This window comes from Notolepis coatsorum (assembly GCF_963971535.1).
Source record: "Notolepis coatsorum genome assembly, chromosome: 5".
Lineage (NCBI taxonomy): Eukaryota > Metazoa > Chordata > Actinopteri > Aulopiformes > Paralepididae > Notolepis > Notolepis coatsorum.
The window spans coordinates 152,635,137-152,654,817 of record NC_140169.1 but is presented as its reverse complement, the minus strand read 5'-3'; the positions used below and the strand labels follow the sequence as shown (position 1 = coordinate 152,654,817).

Genomic DNA, 19,681 nt, shown 5'->3' with positions numbered 1-19,681 from the left:
CTCTCTCTCTCCGTTTCCACTGGGAGTGAAAGCTGGGAGGATCTGCAGAGCCGCTTCAGACATCACAAGCCAATTCCTCACCACCACCTACTGGGAGTATCTGCAGAGCCGCAACAACCTTCACATGCCAGATTCCCCGTTTGTTCGGTTGCTCAACTTCGTTCCATCTTGTAACTCTGAAAATAAATACGCCCTTGCTTTGGCTAACTCTGAACAACTCTCTCTGTGCCGTTGCGTTTGAGGTCGGTTACAAACCCTAACACATAGTAATGTCAATTTAGCAATACAATTTAAAAAGTTATAGCCCTGCAAAGAAGGGGAACTTCTCCATAGACAAATAGAGCTGGCGTGGGATGGTTTATTATGAATATAAGCCTGGCGACCAAAGTGTTATAACCTAATGGTTTCTTTTAATCAGAATCAGAATCAGAAAGATCCTCCAAGTAGTTTTCACATACAAGGAATTTGATTTGGTTGTATTTGATTGACGGACAATTGCGGGAAGAATACAAATGTTAAAGGTGGTATCAAATTAAATTGAATATAAACTAAATGAACATAGAAGCACAATAGAATAGAATATAATTATACAATAGAAATAGGCCAGGGCTGTATACAACTGTCTACGATGTGGTCCAGTATATACACACTAATTAGAATAACAATAACAGTGGGATGGATTATTGAGCAGTCATGTGCAAAAAGTATGAACAGTGAAGTAGGAAGATACCAACGGCATAAACACCATCTTAAAAAAATAACATATATTATTGTAGCGACTATCCTGATGTCCTGGGGGTAGGGCTGTCCCCGACTAAGGATTTGGATGGTCGACTATGATTGGCCAAAATTTGCCGTTAGTAGACTATTGGTTGACAATTATTATTATTTATTTTTTTAAATTTTTAATATTTGCTTTAAATTTTAATTAAAGAAAATAATTATCATTCCATTTGGGCTGTGGGGGTGCTTAATGTCTGAAGGAGTCGACTGAAGGCTTGTTGTCCTCTGCAAAAGCATGCAATTGGTCCACTGATGGATACATCTTGATATTTGTCTAGTCTAGTGTGTTCATTAGATGGGTGAAATCCTCTTTCAGTGCCTCTGTGCCTGTTTTCTTAGGCAGTTAGCCTCTGGTATGCGTGCCATTAGCGTTAGCCACGTGTCTAGGCCTCTTTTCTTTTGGAAAGAATGATAAAAAAATATAAAAATAAAAATAAATTATAAATATATATATATATTTTGTTTGTATTCGACTAAGAGGTTGGCTAGTCGACTATGGCTCCTTTCGACCGATTAGTCGACTAATAGGCGTCAGCCCTACCTGGTGGTATGCGCTCGGCTGGGCGCGGGAAATCCTCGTCTTTGACACGCAATTATAATAAACGTAATGTCCAGTCGGTGTCACTTGCCTTTTGGGTGAAGTTCCCATTTAAGTTCAAGTTCAAGTTACATACATGGTGGCTGAGCCAAACGATAGTATATTTATATATATATTTATAGTCCATATGGGGTTGGGCAGTTTGGGCCCCTGTTGTGGTGGGGTTTGGTGGTCGCGTTCTCGGACTGGGGGCCCCTGGTTCGAGGTCTCGGTGAGTCGGAGTGTTATAGAGGCATGATGCTCTGATTCGCTGGGGCGCCGGATTCGGGGTCCTCATGGGGTGGGGGCCTTGGTTGTCGATACTGGGGATGATGGGTGCTCAGGTAGTCTCACCTTATAGTATATATATATAATATAATAATAATAATATATATAATTTATATTGTAACTATTTTATTTTCATTATTCTGATTTAATTGATTATCTTGTCATTATCGTTATTATTATTATTATTATTATTATTATTATTATTATTATTATTATTATTATTATTATTATTATTATTATTATTATTATTATTATTATTATTATTATTATTATTATTATTATTATTATTATTATTATTATTATTATTATTATTATTATTATTATTATTATTATTATTGCTGTTATTGTCCTGTGATGTCTTGTTCATTATTATTGTTACTGTACTGTTACTGTGTTGTCTTGTTTCGTGTTGAAAAGGGAAAATAAAGAAAAATTTGATAAAAAATAAATGATATTAATAATAATAAAAACGAGCGAGGATGCGTGCGTGCGGTAAAAATCGTGAGACCTCTCCTGTCACCCTTACCTGATAGCTGCGCAATAGCCTACACCTGTGCCTCTATCCAAAAACCCATGCGCTCCGTGCTGCCACCCAGTGGTGAACTTAACCAACTACAGCCATAACACAAAAACAATCAAATAGCTCCTACATTATATAAAAAAAGAAAAACGGTGCCAATATTCCCCCGCGTTACCGGTGCCGTGTGTCCGCCCCCCCCCCGTCCAGAAGAAGAAGAAGAGTCCTCCCGGCCGCTCCGGCTAAAGGTGGCTCCTCTACGAGCGCTGATGTCTGAAGGGCGGCAGGATGTGGGGCGTTGTTAGGCAGATCAGTGGCACGGTGATGATGAAGCACGGATCACAGAACCTGTAAGTGTTCACAGCAAGGCGCCCCTCTGGAAATTAACAGGTAAAGCATATGGAGGAGGGCGGGGGGGGGGGGGGGGGGGGCGGGTGTTGTCTGTCTGGTCTGTCTGGTGGAGGGGGGGGGGGGGGGGTTGTCAGGGATCGAGGGCTAACGCGGAGATGACAAACGCGGAGACAGCGTTCTGCCCAGCACGCCGTCGCCGGGGCCAACCGCATGGGGGGGGAAGGGGGGGGGGGGGTACGGCAGCCAGCTGGGGGCATCTTGGCACGCGCTCAGCGAGGAGGAGGGGGCACATTAAGTCGGCCTCGCCCTGCATGAAATCTTTTGTTCGGTACAATCCTCCCTGACCTGTAAACCCCCCCCTTCCCCAACCACCCATGGTACCCCCCCCCCCCCGCTCCCCCTCCCACCACCACCATCGCACTTTGCTCATCAGCAAACACCTAATGAGCCCACGTCAAGAAAAACAGACCCCTGCCTCAAACCCCCCCCCACCCCCCACACACACACACACACAACACCCTCTCTGGGGGCTGAGTGAGAGGCACTTTAAAAGGACTGATGATGCTGCAAAGACCACAATAATGATAATTAACTCGCTGAATTTAGAAGATTATGCTGTTAATTAGTTGCAAAATAAAGATAAGTAATATAGTAGCAGATGGTTGAATAAGACCCATGAGATGGAGGGTTATTACACTGATGAGGCTTTTCCATGGCAGAGATGAAATATGAATCCGACTGGCTTCTCTCCCCGCCTCCCCCTCCTCCTCCCGCTACTACGCCGGGCTGTGGCTCCGGGAGAATAATAATATCGCGCTTCTGCCAGAAGAGTCTCTTGGAAGGGTATTATACCGTAAACTAATTTGGTAGATAGATTGGTCTGGCAAGAGGTAGTTGTTAGAATAATGTGCCCCTCTGTTTCCCTCTCATGTAAATGTATTCCCTCTCACTCTGTTATGGGGCGGCGCGCAGGCTCCCGTCCAGCTTGTTTACTCGCTCTCCGACCGATGCTGTGTGTAAATTATAGGGCCGTTATCTGCATTAACACAGGGAGGGGATGTTGTTGTTGTTGTTGTTGTTGTTGTTGTGTTGTTGTCGCTCCGTGTAGTTCGCGTTCACGTTCCAGTTCAAGGATAATTTTTGCCGGGGAATATAATCGGGGGATTGTATTTTTTTCTTTTTGGATTTGTATGCAATATTGTTTTATTTTTACTTTTTTATTATTAATAAAATTTGCATACTTATTGATTTTCTTTTGGGGGGGGGTTTGTCTGGGGCGGGGGGGTGGTCTGGGGGGTGTTTTGTTTGGGGGGGGGGGGTGTTTGTTTGGGGGGTGTTTTGTATGGGGTTCCCAATGTATACTTGTGATCTAATGTAATAAAATGAATGACCAAATTGCGTGTTATTGTTATTAAGATTAACACATTGGGCCCCAGACCCCAGATTTCTCGGGTTATCTTGCCAGCGGTTGAGCGCCAAAACCCGAGATTTCTCGGGTTTTCATCGTTTTTTCTTTTATTCGATTTCTTTTATTCTATGCATTGTCACGGACCTCGGTGTTCAGAAAAAATAAATAACGCACATCCTCCGTTTCTTGGTGCTGAGCCAAACTGTAGAAACAGTAGTACATAAAACAAAGCGGGGCTCGCAACTCACTTGATGCTCCAAGGTGTTTTAATTGACAAAATAATAGCAGTAGATACGACGTTTCGACCGACCCTTCCGGTCTTTTTCAAGTATGACCTCGGTGTTACCATAGGAAATCATTCTGAGATCCCTAGAGTGCAATACCAGCCGCATCCTGCTAGGTGAATTTAGACCAAGCCAAGTCTAGTGGTTTATCCGATCACTTCGGTAGATAGATTGGTCTGGCAAGAGGTAGTTGTTAGAATAATGTGCCCCTCTGTTTCCCTCTCATGTAAATGTATTCCCTCTCACTCTGTTATGGGGCGGCGCGCAGGCTCCCGTCCAGCTTGTTTACTCGCTCTCCGACCGATGCTGTGTGTAAATTATAGGGCCGTTATCTGCATTAACACAGGGAGGGGATGTTGTTGTTGTTGTTGTTGTTGTTGTGTTGTTGTCGCTCCGTGTAGTTCGCGTTCACGTTCCAGTTCAAGGATAATTTTTGCCGGGGAATATAATCGGGGGATTGTATTTTTTTCTTTTTGGATTTGTATGCAATATTGTTTTATTTTAACTTTTTTATTATTAATAAAATTGGCATACTTATTGATTTTATTTTGGGGGGGGGGGTTTGTCTGGGGCGGGGGGGTGGTCTGGGGGGTGTTTTGTTTGGGGGGGGGGGGGGTGTTTGTTTGGGGGGTGTTTTGTATGGGGTTCCCAATGTATACTTGTGATCTAATGTAATAAAATGAATGACCAAATTGCGTGTTATTGTTATTAAGATTAACACATTGGGCCCCAGACCCCAGATTTCTCGGGTTATCTTGCCAGCGGTTGAGCGCCAAAACCCGAGATTTCTCGGGTTTTCATCGTTTTTTCTTTTATTCGATTTCTTTTATTCTATGCATTGTCACGGACCTCGGTGTTCAGAAAAAATAAATAACGCACATCCTCCGTTTCTTGGTGCTGAGCCAAACTGTAGAAACAGTAGTACATAAAACAAAGCGGGGCTCGCAACTCACTTGATGCTCCAAGGTGTTTTAATTGACAAAATAATAGCAGTAGATACGACGTTTCGACCGACCCTTCCGGTCTTTTTCAAGTATGACCTCGGTGTTACCATAGGAAATCATTCTGAGATCCCTAGAGTGCAATACCAGCCGCATCCTGCTAGGTGAATTAAGACCAAGCCAAGTCTAGTGGTTTATCCGATCACTTCGAAACGCGTTCAGTGTTACGATTCTGGTTCTTGACTACGGTCGGGAACCACCCACCTTCTCTGTCATCTGTCACCTGATTGCTGTCACTTGTTTTTCCCTGTCATTTAGTGCTGTCACTTAGGGGTTGGCTTCTGATTGGCTGTCACGGGGGTGTGTGTGGAATGTTGGTATTTGGTGGCTATGTAACATTCCTTTCCTCTGCTTGTCATTCGTCAGGTCTTCACTATAGGCGTTCGGAGATAACGCGGCCGGTTCCAGTTCTGGACCACCACTAAGCTCCATTATCTATTCTCTCGTTCCCTTGCCTTGGCATAGTATCCTAGTATTACTCTTTGTGTTCTTTACTATTAAAGTCGAGCCTGTTCAAGAGTATATCTTCTCCGTCTCTGTGATTGCCTACAACAATTGGAACTCACCTACCTCCATCCTGACAGAAGACCTGACCATCAGAGTTCCATGGAGGCAATCATGGAGATGCTCCGGGCACAGAAGAGTGCACAGGAGCGCATGGAGGAACACCAACATCTGGTCAGCGCCGAGTTGGTTCGGCTGGGCGGGATCGTCAGCGCGTCGCAGGAGACGGCGCAGTTGGCGCTCCTCACAGCCCAGCAGGCACAAATCGAGGTGGCGGGGGTAAGGACGACGGTGGGAGAGACGGCGGCAGGAGAGGCGGCGTTTAACACCGAGGAGAGTCGGGGAGCTCTTGGGCACCAGGATCGGAACCAGGAGCCACGGCTACCCGTACCAGGCCGCTACGCGGGAGCACCGGAGGGATGCAGGGAGTTCATCACCCAGTGCTCACTCGTGTTCCAGCTGCAGCCACGCTCATTTCCCTCTTCCAGAGCACAAGTCGCATATATTATCACCCTCCTCACCGGTCAAGCACTCTCCTGGGCTACGGCCGAATTAGAGAGCGGTTCGTCTATCTGCGACTGTGTGGACGACTTCACCGGGGAGTTGAGAAGGGTATTCGACACTTCCTGAGTACTCTCGATCTTCGAGGCCGTTGGGCGGCTTATCGCCTGCCGGCAGGGCCTCCGCACGGTCTCAGAATACGCCATCGAATTTCGGATTGTGGCTCGGGAGGCAGCTTGGCCGGAGATTCCTTGTGTGGTCCTGTTCCTCAAGGGACTCTCCGCACGGATGAGGGACGAGTTCTCCGTGCGTGAGATCCCTGAGCAGATGGAAACGCTCATCAACACCGCCATACGGATTGACAACCGACATCGGGAGAGAGAGAGGGAGCGTGAAGATACTACCCAGGTACGTGTCCTTTCTCCTCCCGTTGTTGATATCTTCCCGCATTACACGAGTGGGCCACTGGGTGATGAATCCATGCAGCTTGGGGCGCTGTCGCTCTCAGACGACGAGCGGCGGCGCTTCATCGAGGAGCGACGCTGCTTCCGGTGCGGCCGCGCCGGTCATCGTTTCGGCAGCTGTCGGGAACAGGCTGGCTCAACCTGGCGCCAGTCGGGAAGAGGAGTTGCTCCACCGGGCCTCGAGAGGGCACCAGCAGGTGGGCTCACCCCAGCACTACCATCTGACTCACGTACATTTCTGGAGGTGGCGGTTAACTGTGGGGGTAACGTTAGGGGAACGAAGGCTCTCATTGACTCAGGGGCAGCGGGCAATTTCATTCACTTGGGGTTGGTGAGAGAATGGGGAATCCTGGTAGAAGAGTTGGGGGTTCCCATTCCGGTCTACGCCCTGGACGGTCAGCCCCTGGGCAGTGGGAGCGTCACTCAACGCACTGTTCCTATACACATCCGGGTGGCGGGTGGGGGGTGGGAGTGGGTTCAATTATTTGTCATTGTCTCCCCCTATTCTGTAATGGTGTTGGGTCATCCCTGGTTGTCTTCATGTGTACGGAATATTAATTGGAGCACGGGCAAGCTCTCAACGGAGGTCGACGTGAAGTCGGTCGTCGGCGAGAGTTTGTCCACTCCCTTGTCTCCCTTCCCCTCTTCTCTTTTTTCTCCTTCTTCTCTCTCCAGGATGGTGGGGAGCGTCGCAGATTCTGTTCCACCCTCTAATCCCGATTTGATAGGGGTTCCTGAGATCTATTGGGACCTGGCGGACGTTTTTAGCAAGACGCGTGCTAAAGCACTACCGCCTCATAGATCATACGACTGTCCCATTAATCTCCTACCCGGTACCTCCCGCCTCGCGGGCGAATGTTCTCTCTCTCACGCCCCGAGACCTTGGCCATGAACACCTACATTGAGGAGGCATTGCTTGCGGGGCACATACGTCCCTCCACATCCCCGGCCGGCGCTGGTTTCTTCTTTGTTGATAAAAAAGATGGGGATCAGCGTCCGTGCATTGATTATAGGGGATTGAATGACGTTTCCATCAAGAACCGATATCCTTTACCTCTCGGCCTTTGAGTGCTTTGAGTGCTTACAGGGGGCGCAGGTCTTTTCTAAACTTGACTTACGTAATGCATACAATCTGGTCAGGATTAGAGAAGGAGACGAGTGGAAGACTGCATTTAATACGCCCAATGGTCACTATGAGTATTTGGTCATGCCCTTTGGTTTGGCTAATGCTCCGGCAGTCTTCCAAGCCCTGGTTAACGACGTGCTGCGAGACTTGATTGGGGTGTCGGTGTTTGTTTACCTAGATGATATCCTAATTTTTTCTCGCGATATGGTGCAACACCAACTGCATGTTCGGGAGGTGCTAGACCGTCTCCTCAAGCATCAACTATTCGTTAAGGCCGAGAAGTGTGTGTTTCACACTGATACCGTTTCCTTCCTGGGCTTTGTGTTGACAAAGGGTGATCTACGCATGGATTCGGCCAAGGTGTTCAGTGCCTCAGTTCGCTTCCAGGTTCCCGCCGGTCTCGGCACCTCCGTCAGCCTTCTGTCTGGGTTTCATCCGCAGTCGAACGGGCTGACGGAGCGCGTCAACCAGGACCTGGAGGGGGTCTTGAGATGTCTTGAGATGCCCGGCAACGTGGAGTAGGAGGTTGGCATGGGCTGAGTACGCGCATAATACCCTCCTCTCCTCCTCTACCGGTATGTCTCCCTTTCAGTGTCAGTATGGTTTTCAACCTCCTCTGTTTCCCGAGCAGGAGGCGGAGGTGCCCTCGGCCCAGGCACATGTGGCTCGCTGCCGCAGGACGTGGAAGCGGGTCCGGGCGGCGCTGCAGAAGGTTGAATCCCGAGGCCCCCAGGTGAACATCTGGTGCCGTTCGTCGGGGGAGGGTACTGTTACGATTCTGGTTCTTGACTACGGTCGGGAACCACCCACCTTCTCTGTCATCTGTCACCTGATTGCTGTCACTTGTTTTTCCCTGTCATTTAGTGCTGTCACTTAGGGGTTGGCTTCTGATTGGCTGTCACGGGGGTGTGTGTGGAATGTTGGTATTTGGTGGCTAACATTCCTTTCCTCTGCTTGTCATTCGTCAGGTCTTCACTATAGGCGTTCGGAGATAACGCGGCCGGTTCCAGTTCTGGACCACCACTAAGCTCCATTATCTATTCTCTCGTTCCCTTGCTTTGGCATAGTATCCTAGTATTACTCTTTGTGTTCTTTACTATTAAAGTCGAACCTGTTCAAGAGTATATCTTCTCCGTCTCTGTGATTGCCTACAACAATTGGAACTCACCTACCTCCATCCTGACAGTTCAGCACATTTGAGGCATATCTTGTGCCACTTCATGTCAGGGACCCGATCGACGTCAATACTGGAAATCGCGATCAGACAATTGGAATATTATTTTTGGAATAACCCCGATCAAAGGTAAGGACTATCTGATGTTAATTCCACCTTAGATCCTACAATGATTTCATATCGATCCGGCCGATCAACGTATGTAAGTATTCAAAACGAATGCCGTTACTGCCGAACAAAGCATAAAAAATTACCCCCCCCCCCTTTCATGCATTCATGATGAAACATAATACCTATTATATACCTTTGATTTGGAAATAGTAGCATGTCCAGGCGAGCAACACGAACGCTCTTAGCAAAATGCACATATCGCTCTGTAACACAGTTACCAGGAATTAGCCAGGATCACTCTGAAACTATACAATATTCACCACGGTATAACACGCAAACGTATACATGAAAAAAATTATTCTTTTTCACATGTTGAACGAGGGATAGTTACTGTCAAATGAGCCATAGTATTGTCTCCATAGCTATAATATAGAATATAGATATAGCCCTGCAAACACCGCGACGCACAGTGAAAATCCCTATATTTTACAGCAGTGGCACACTGAGTACAAGGATGGCTAACACGGCTGGCGTTCAAAGTGTTAAGATGCGTGGCAATGGACAGGGTGCTGCTATGCTACGTGAATAGCTCTCTTTGACCAGTGGTAATTGCGTCAGCTATTTTTTATTTTAGTTTTAGTCATGTGTCAAATGCTTTTTTTTCGTTTTCATCCTATTTAGTCACCTTCATTTATTTTTCGTTTAGTCAGTTTTAGTCTTTTTTGTTTAGTCTCGCCACTCAGTTACAGCCTCATAAATTGGCGTGAGCAAAAAAAGCTAACGTTAGTGCTAGCTGGTTAGACTTATGTAAGCTATTTAATGTGTTCTATTGTGGTGGATCAACATAATGTAGCCATCCGTCATGCAGTAATGTAGGGAAGAAAGAGGAGTTTCCTTTTCTGTATGGTGCTTTATTTCCAGCTCAATATGGGTTTTTACAGGTTGATCATTTCCTTCTCATACACAACACAGCTGCCTACCTGCTAATACGCTAGCTTCACAACGACAACGTAACATGCAGTCCGTTTTCTCATATCTCCCGGGGGGAAACAACACCCCCAGCATAACAGTGGTGCCCCTAAGACCATACAACTAGAGCGACACACACCCACGGAACGATGTGGGATAAGAGTTCCGCACGGACGATTATGTTTGTTACTTTCCTGTCTGCAAACGAGTTCCTGTTAGCTAGCAAGTAGCAAGTACAATTAAAGTTGATGTTGAATACAGTTTTAGCAAGATTTTATTTTGCAAACTACATTTTGTGTCGTTGTTTTTAGTCAACGACATTGCATGAATCATTTCGTCACGTTAGTGTCACATGATCTCCATTAACTCAATGGGTGCCAGCCATTAGACGGGGCCCGCTGTAGTTAGGCCAGCTTTCCATTACAAACTTTCACTGTGCGTCACGTTGTTTGTAGAGCTAAATCTATATTTTATATTATAGCTATGGATCCAATATCATTGTCAAATGACAGTAAGAACCTTCCGTTCAAGATGCAAAGAAGAAATAATTTTCCATCCATATGTTCCCGTTTTATACCGTGGTGAATATGAGTGTTATATTGGAATGATCTGGGATCATTCCTGTGAGGCTATTTATAAGGCGTTTCGTCCCTACACACGATACAGTTAAAAATCCAAATGCATATGATCGGTATTATGTTCCATCATGAATGCATGAAGGGGGGGGGGGGGTAGTTTCTGATTAATTGATTGCCAATAACTGCATTCGTTATTACCACAACATACGCTGATCTGGGGGATGGCTATGAAATCCTTGCACGATCAAGCTGAAATTGACGTCAAATCGCTCTTACCTTTGGCCGGTGCGATTCCAAAAAGAATATTCCAATTATTTGATTGCCATCTGGTAGATCATATGTCCATTTGGCACACGCCATAACCCTCCACAGCATAATGAATCGGGCGTCCCAAAAACTATTCAATGCGATCGGGTGAAGCCCTCACTTCAGGCTAACAGAAAAGTATATCCGAAGCCCTTTCAGTGTGACACCCGGTCTGCAACAGGGGTTACTGCATTCTCGAGACAGCGGCACTACCAGGATCTGGCCGGTACTGCACCTTCGGAGTCCCAATGCCTTTTCCAGGCAATATACATCTCTGTGACATTGAATAGGATATTAAAATCTAAAAAAAAGAAAAAATAACCAAACATTTAATATTACGTGGTTGGCACGTCTCTTTTTCGTCGGGGGGAAAAGCTTAGTTGACGACCATATTTAGGCATCATTTTCATTGACTAAATTAACAGTCTTTGACAAATAGAATCATATAATTTGTTTACACATTCACACTGCAGGCCTTAGTGCTCAATTCTGATTTATTTCTCAGATCAGATTTTTTGTCTGTTCACATTATTATTATTATAAATGTTTCTTTTTTTTATGTGGCCAATATCTGATTCCAGTGTGAACTGGTCACTGCTCCTGAACTGACCCGCATGCGCAAACATGCAACACACTTCTTCAATCAATATCAATTAATATCTGAAATGGAAAAAAAAAAATAGATATGATATGATATTTGCATTTATAATGTGCCCCCCAGCCAATTTTTACATCAGTCCATCGTCAGGCAATCCGGAGGTTCCCGGTTCTATTCCCGCTCCTCCCAGGCAGCGTGTCGATGTGTCCTTGAGCAAGACACTTAACCCCTAATTGCTCCCGATGAGCAGGTTGGCACCTTGCATGGTCGCCTCCACCGTCGGTGTGTGAATGTGTGAGTGAATGTGTGAGTGAATGGGTAAAAATGTTAGTAACACATTGTAAAGCACTTTGGATAAAACAAAGCGCTATATAAAAAAGCAGCCAAAAAAAGCAGCTATACAGTAAAATAAAGACCAAACACTATACAAAGTATACAATATACAAAACTAAAGTACAAAATGCAAACATTTGGTAGAGATGTAGTGGGACGGTGGTGTAGTGGTTAACACTGTCGCCTCACAGCAAGAAGGTCCAGGGTTCGATTCCCGCTTGGGGACCAGGTTTCCATGATGCCAGGTACCCAGGTGGGGTATCTCCCAGGCCTTTCTGTGTGGAGTTTGCATGTTCTCCCCGTGCTCGCAAGGGTTTCCCCCCCGATAAGATAAACCCAATGAAAAAACATACACAAAAACAGATCGCTAACGCTGTGGCGTCCTTGACGAAGACGGACAGGAGCACTTGGATTGGTCCCCGGGGCGCGGCCCTCGCCGACGCCTGTATGCTCCCGGCTGCCCTTGGGGGGAAGGACGACGGGATGGGTTAATCGCAGAGACGAATCGCAACGGCGATCCTACAAAGACAATGCATGCGTGTGTGTTCCGGTGTGTGTGTTGAGGATAATTGCATGCCAATTAAAGACCTCTGAACAGGTCCTGCATTATTATTATTATAGTGCAATTCCTTTGTAATGAATAGATAAAATATGGTGTAGTGTTAAAAAGTCTCTCTTTAAAACTCAGTGCTACTGTAGAAGCAGAATGTCTGCGTGACCTTAACGTACAGTATCAGGGCTCAGGCCTGCGTGACCTTAACGTACAGTATATCAGGGTTCAGGTCTGCGTGACCTTAACGTACAGTATATCAGGGCTCAGGTCTGCGTAACCTTAACGTACAGTATCAGGGCTCAGGCCTGCGTGACCTTAACGTACAGTATATCAGGGCTCAGGTATGCGTAACCTTAACGTACAGTATCAGGGCTCAGGCCTGCGTGACCTTAATGTACAGTATATCAGGGTTCAGGTCTGCGTGACCTTAACGTACAGTATATCAGGGCTCAGGTCTGTGTGACCTTAACGTACAGTATATCAGGGTTCAGGTCTGTGTGACCTTAACGTACAGTATATCAGGGCTCAGGTCTGTGTGACCTTAACGTACAGTATATCAGGGCTCAGGTCTGCGTGACCTTAACGTACAGTATATCAGGGTTCAGGTCTGTATGACCTTAACGTACAGTATATCAGGGCTCAGGTCTGTGTGACCTTAACGTACAGTATATCAGGGCTCAGGTCTGTGTGACCTTAACGTACAGTATATCAGGGCTCAGGTCTGTGTGACCTTAACATACAGTATATCAGGGCTCAGGTCTGTGTGACCTTAACGTACAGTATATCAGGGCTCAGGCCTGTGTGACCTTAACGTACAGTATATCAGGGCTCAGGCCTGTGTGACCTTAACGTACAGTATATCAGGGCTCAGGTCTGCGTGACCTTAACGTACAGTATATCAGGGCTCAGGTCTGTGTGACCTTAACGTACAGTATATCAGGGCTCAGGTCTGTGTGACCTTAACGTACAGTATATCAGGGCTCAGGTCTGTGTGACCTTAACGTACAGTATATCAGGGCTCATGTCTGTGTGACCTTAACGTACAGTATATCAGGGCTCAGGTCTGTGTGACCTTAACGTACAGTATATCAGGGCTCAGGTCTGTGTGACCTTAACGTACAGTATATCAGGGCTCAGGTCTGCGTGACCTTAACGTACAGTATATCAGGGCTCAGGTCTGTGTGACCTTAACGTACAGTATATCAGGGCTCAGGTCTGTGTGACCTTAACGTACAGTATATCAGGGCTCAGGTCTGTGTGACCTTAACGTACAGTATATCAGGGCTCAGGTCTGCGTGACCTTAACGTACAGTATATCAGGGCTCAGGTCTGCGTGACCTTAACATACAGCTCCGCGCTGCGCCTGAGCCCTGAGGGATTCTGGACAGAAATACAGAAAAGGTTAAAGAGAGCTCCCAAGAATTAAAGGTGAGATTTTTGGGTCTGGAAATGTCTTTAGATACAAATACGGGGTTATTTTTATGAAACGGGTGAAAACTGACCCCAACACAGATCTGAATGGTATCATTAAAACGATAGTGCATGCATATCAGCACCAGGACAGATCTTGGATAATCTGGACCTTCTACAAACCGTTAGGGAGAGTAGAGGAAGCTCCACGCATTTTGTACTTTAGTTTTGTATATTGTATATTTTGTATAGTGTTTGGTCTTTATTCTTTTTACTTTTTTTTTTACTGTATGAAGCACAATCTCAGGGGGCTCATACAGAACCAGGCATTTCACTGTAATGTACCTATTAGGGATGTCCGATATTATCGGCCTACCGATATTGGCATTCAAATGTATCGGAAAATATCGGTATCGGTTTTCAAATTTTTAGTTTTTTAATTTTAATTTTACATTTCTATAACCTTTATAATATAGGGCTAGCAAGCAAGTAAGCAAGCAAGTAAGAACAAATTCTGATTTTATTTATTGTCAAAAGTATGCATAATGTTGTGTTAATTCCACAACAAGAGATATGTAATGTTAATTACCTGAAATTATTCCGTTTTTTGGGGGGTAAACCCTGCATATATCGGTATCGGTTGATATCGGTATCGGAAATTAAGAGTTGGACAATATCGGTATATCGGTATCGGTAAAAAAGCCAATATCGAGCATCCCTAGTACCTATATGTGACAAATAAAACTTGAAACTTGGGCTCCTCCTGACATCTCCAGGTCCATCATTTCGCACAACGAACTGGAAATGGCTGTACACGCCTTTATCGCTTCCAGACTAGATTATTGTAATTCACTCTTCATCTGTCTAAATAAAAAATCCATTGATCAACTTCAGTTTGTCCAAAACGCTGCCGCCAGGCTACTCACTTACGAGGTAAAAAAAAATCATGTCACATCAGCCCCATCCTTGCTTCCCTGCACTGGCTCCTGGTAAACACCTGGATCAATTTCAAGGTCCTGGTGTTCACCTACAGAGCCCTCCGTGGGCAAGCCCCCCCCCCCCCCCCCCCTACATCAATGAGCTCATTCACCCACTCTCCTCCAGCCGGTCACTGTGGTCTTCCCTTCAGGAGCTCCTGGTGGTGCCCAGGACCAGACTCGAGACAAAAGGGGGACAGATCCTTTGCGGTGACTGCAGCCCCAAGGCTCTGGAACGCTCTCCTCCCTTTAGCCCTGAACACCGCTCCCTCAGAGCTCACCTTTAAAAGGCAGCTAAAAACCCACTTCTACAGGCAGGCCTTTTAAACACCCATAGCCGTTTTCTCTCTGTTCATGTCTGTTTTGTTCCTGTTTTTGTTTTAGTTTTTGTTTGTCTTTTCTGGTGTTTTAGCAAATGTTTTATGTTTTTTTCTCTTCACATGTATTATTTCTTACTGATCTTTTAAAAATGCTGTGAAGCACTCTGTGCACTCGTGCTGAGAAGGGCGCTATACAAATAAAGTTTTACTTACTTACTTACTTACTTACTTACTTACTTACTTACTTACTTACTTACTTACTTACTTACTTACTTACTTACTTACTTACTTACTTACTTACTTACTTACTTACTTTACATCCTCCTCCTCTGTCTTCTCTCTCTCCTGCAGACGCTCAGCCAGCAGCAGCTTCCTCAGGTGACCAACGGAGAGGCCGGGGACGTCCAGAGCAGCGATGTGACCCATACTGCTGCTGCTGCGGCTTCCCCTCCTCCAGCTCCGACCCCACCCCCCACCCTGACCCCTGCCCCCGCCCTGACCCCGGCACCCCCGGCTCCACCCCCACCCGAGGAAGAGCCCTGCGCCCAGTCCCTCCAGCAACCTGCCACCTCCACCACAGAGACACCTGTGAGTATCGGCGATGAAGGAGAACCATATAACTCCGTTTTGAAGTGTATTCGGACACGGCCCGTGTATTTGCAGTTGTATACATTCAATCTGAGAAATGTTGACTTTGAGACCAACACCAATAGGGAGGTGTAGTGGTTACGTCATCGCCGTTTCCGGCCGGTCCACCTCGCAAAATTGCAACGTATTTCCCCCATTGCCCATTTCCAAAATCGTCTCGTTTAAAACAAATAAAGCATGAACATTTGCATGGTGTACCGAATTCTTTTTCAACCAAAAATGCTTAAACAATAATGTTAGTGATAGAAGGGAACTCATTTTGTGCAAAAATGGAAAGCTTTCCAATGTTCATGAGGCAGAATTGACCTGACCAGACACTCTATATCAGTGATGGCTGTTTACTGCAGAGTGGAGGGACTGGGAGACCCATGTTACTGACCAGACACTCTATATCAGTGATGGCTGTTTACTGCAGAGTGGAGGGACTGGGAGACCCATGTTACTGACCAGACACTCTATATCAGTGATGGCTGTTTACTGCAGAGCGGAGGGACTGGGAGACCCATGTTACTGACCAGACACTCTATATCAGTGATGGCTGTTTACTGCAGAGTGGAGGGACTGGGAGACCCATGTTACTGACCAGACACTATATCAGTGATGGCTGTTTACTTTTATTGATATCTGCGCGTCTCTAATGGTGTGTCCAGGCCTCCCCCGCGCCCCCCCCTCCCACCACCGGGGGGCGACGGCGCAGAGCCACGAGCGACGACCCGGACGAGAAGAGGCGCAAGTTCCTGGAGCGCAACCGGGCCGCGGCCACCCGCTGCAGGCAGAAGAGGAAGGTGTGGGTCACGGCCCTGGAGAAGAAGGCCGAGGCGCACAACTCCATGAACGGACAGCTGCAGGTACGTAGAGGTCAAAGGTCGTCTAGAGGTCAGAGAAGCAGGGCTTGTTGTGACCTGGAAGGTCACCCGATTCCATCCCCCCAGACCGCGTCTATTCTTTTACCAATGGATTTCCAGTTCCGCGTTCTGCGATCTGATTGGCCACTGACGTTTCTGGTCATGTGACATGTGCGCCCAATCGCGTGACGCGCCCATTTCCGCCTCGACCAGCAGCAAACTACCTAACGCCTAGTTTATCACTGGTTAAGCTTAGGCGACTCTTTCGAAGTTGGTTAAGGTTAGAGTTTGTAATCAGAGCTGGCGTTCTATCGCTGCTCTAAGACAAACTCTAACCTTAACCAACTTCGAAAGAGTGCCTAAGCTTAACCGGTGAAAGAAAGAGGCGTCACACGATTGGTGCGACCAGAAATGTCAGTGGCCAATCAGAGCGCAGAACACGAACGCGGAACTGGAAATCCGTTGGTAAAAGAATTCAGGCCCCCAGACCGGCAGCAAGATTTTTATTCAAATGTATTGTCATCACGCAGCACAAGTACAGTACAACTAAAATAACTTTGGCGTCCAACCAGAGTGCAAATGTAACAGTAAAGTGCAACAGTAATATACAATGTACAGGTGCTTAAACTGGGTATAAAATATATGAATGGTAAATGGACTGTATATATATATAGTGCTTTTATCCAAAGTGCCAACGGCGGAAGCGACCATGCAAGGCGCCAAACTGCTCAGTTAGAGGTTAAGCGTCTTGCTCAAGGACACTTCGACACGCTGCCCGGGAGGAGTGGGAATCGAAACGGGAACCTCCGGATTACCGGACGACTGCTCTACCTCCCCGAGCCACCGTCGATCCTGGTAGCCCCGCAAGAACAACGACTTGAATACAAAAACATTTCATATATTTCATATTTTCTAATCTCCCGACAGCCCCCCCCCAAAATTGTATACCTGTGCAAATTAAATGTAACACTTTTTAATACCTTTTAACTGGGGCAACAGTGGCTCAGGAGGTAGAGCAGTCATCTGGTAATCCAGAGGTTTCCGGTTCGATACGGTCAGCGTGTCGAAGTGTCCTTGAGCAAGACGCTTAACCCCTAACTGCTCCCGATGAGCAGGTCGGCACCTTGCATGGTCGCCTCTGCCGTCGGTGTGTGAATGTGTAAGTGAATGGGTAAAATGTGACAAACAAAAATTGTAAAGTGCTTTTGATAAAAGCGCTATATAAAAATATACCATTTTCTAAGGCCTTAAATTGAGAATTATGAATTGAATACTTTTTAAGACTTTTTAAGTGGTTAATTTTTTTTTGATGATTGCATACCCAAAGTAATTAGCTGTTTATTATACTTTATACGTATAGCACATCCATGAGTCAGGTCTCTTTTGAAACGTAACATTCTGAAGTTTCTTACACAATAAAGAATTTTTTTTTAGTGCTAATGAAATAGAGTAACAGTGGTTTGAACACACTGAAGTAAAAGTTTTGTGTACTCACATTTCACATACTTTACTGGTGGCCAGATGCCTGTTTTTAAGTTCCAGCTGAGAGGTAGGAGCAGGAAAACATAACGGTTACATACCCTGAAGTCCTATGCAGTACAGGTCCAAAGTTTATAAAAATCCCACAAACGATGAATGTTTTACAAAGGTTTTTGTAATGTGTGTGCTGGTAAAGATTCGGCGTGATTATCCAAAATGGCCGTCCACCTCCATTCATTCAGAGGCTCTCGTCAAAACAATGGACTTCTTCGTCTTCTTGTGTCACCTTCCCCCACTCTCAGCGCTCGTCTGGGATCGCTTTCGGAGCAGTCGCTCCTTGGCTACAAAGGCTACAAATAATCTTCACCGTCGGGGGTCATTGGTCCGCTCAGGACGGGCAAACAGGAAGTGGTCACTCGTCCGAACGGCTTGTCAAACGACGCTCGCCGGATGTTTCGTCTTGTAACTCGAGACTGGAATCACGCAATAGGTTTAGTGTGGTGACGATCGAAAGGCGAGAAATTCAACTTTCCAACAATGTATTGGTTGATCGGCGAAAACGCAGCCCGGAGCCGAGAGACGAGAGCAAAGTTTCCGTGACGTGCGCGCGAGTGCGTGACGGCCCGCCATCGGGTCATCCGATGCTTACCCTCCCACGCCCCCCCCCCCCCATCAACAGAGACAGAGCCACGCCCCCCCATCAACAGAGACAGAGCCACCCCCCCCCCCTCATCAACAGAGCCCCCACACCCTCCCCTCATCAACAGAGAGACAGCCGCTACATGACCTGTTTCGAACCTGTCATCGACGGATCCTAATTGCTCGCAGCGGAAAAAACGAAGGTTCAGAAAAGAGACGCCTTTCCCTGGGAGAGATTCTCCCCGCGCGGCCGCCGTGTAGAAAAACCGCTGAGACGGAAGCGAGAGGACCTTGCCGCCGCCGGGGGGACATCTGGAGGATACATCTTTATTGACGGGGAACGTATCATCGATGTGGAGGAGGCTCGCGAACGCTGCTGTCACACGCCGGCTCTTCTTAATCTGCTTTAATGACTTCATCACCGGAGGGGGGGGGGGGGGGGGGGGGGGGGACGGACGAGACGCGTGTACACACATGATCATGGAAAGATACACACACACACACACATGGTGATGGAAAGATACACACGCACACACATGGTGATGGAAAGATACACACACACACATGGTGATGGAAAGGTACACACACACACATGGTGATGGAAAGATACACACACACACACACACACAGTGATGGAAAGATACACACACACACATGGTGATGGAAAGATACACACGCACACACATGGTGATGGAAAGATACACACACACACACATGGTGATGGAAAGATACACACACACGCACACACACATGGTGATGGAAAGATACACACACACACACACACACACACACACACACACACAGTGATGGAAAGATACACACGCGCACACACAGTGATGGAAAGATACACACACACACACACACACACACACATGGTGATGTAAAGATACACACACACACACGCACACACACAGTGATGGAAAGATACACACGCACA

The 19,681-nt window shown here is 46.6% G+C and overlaps 1 protein-coding gene across 1 annotated transcript in view; it reads left to right on the top strand.

Moving 5' to 3' along the window:
• Positions 1-19,681, top strand: part of atf2 (activating transcription factor 2) — a gene marked incomplete at both ends in the record, with an annotated part of 100,004 nt that overhangs the window by 63,743 nt on the left and 16,580 nt on the right. The window contains 2 exons of the mRNA XM_084315418.1: positions 15,485-15,721; positions 16,432-16,629. Coding sequence (XP_084171544.1) covers positions 15,485-15,721; positions 16,432-16,629 — 435 coding nt within the window. The remainder of the gene's footprint in view (positions 1-15,484; positions 15,722-16,431; positions 16,630-19,681) is intronic.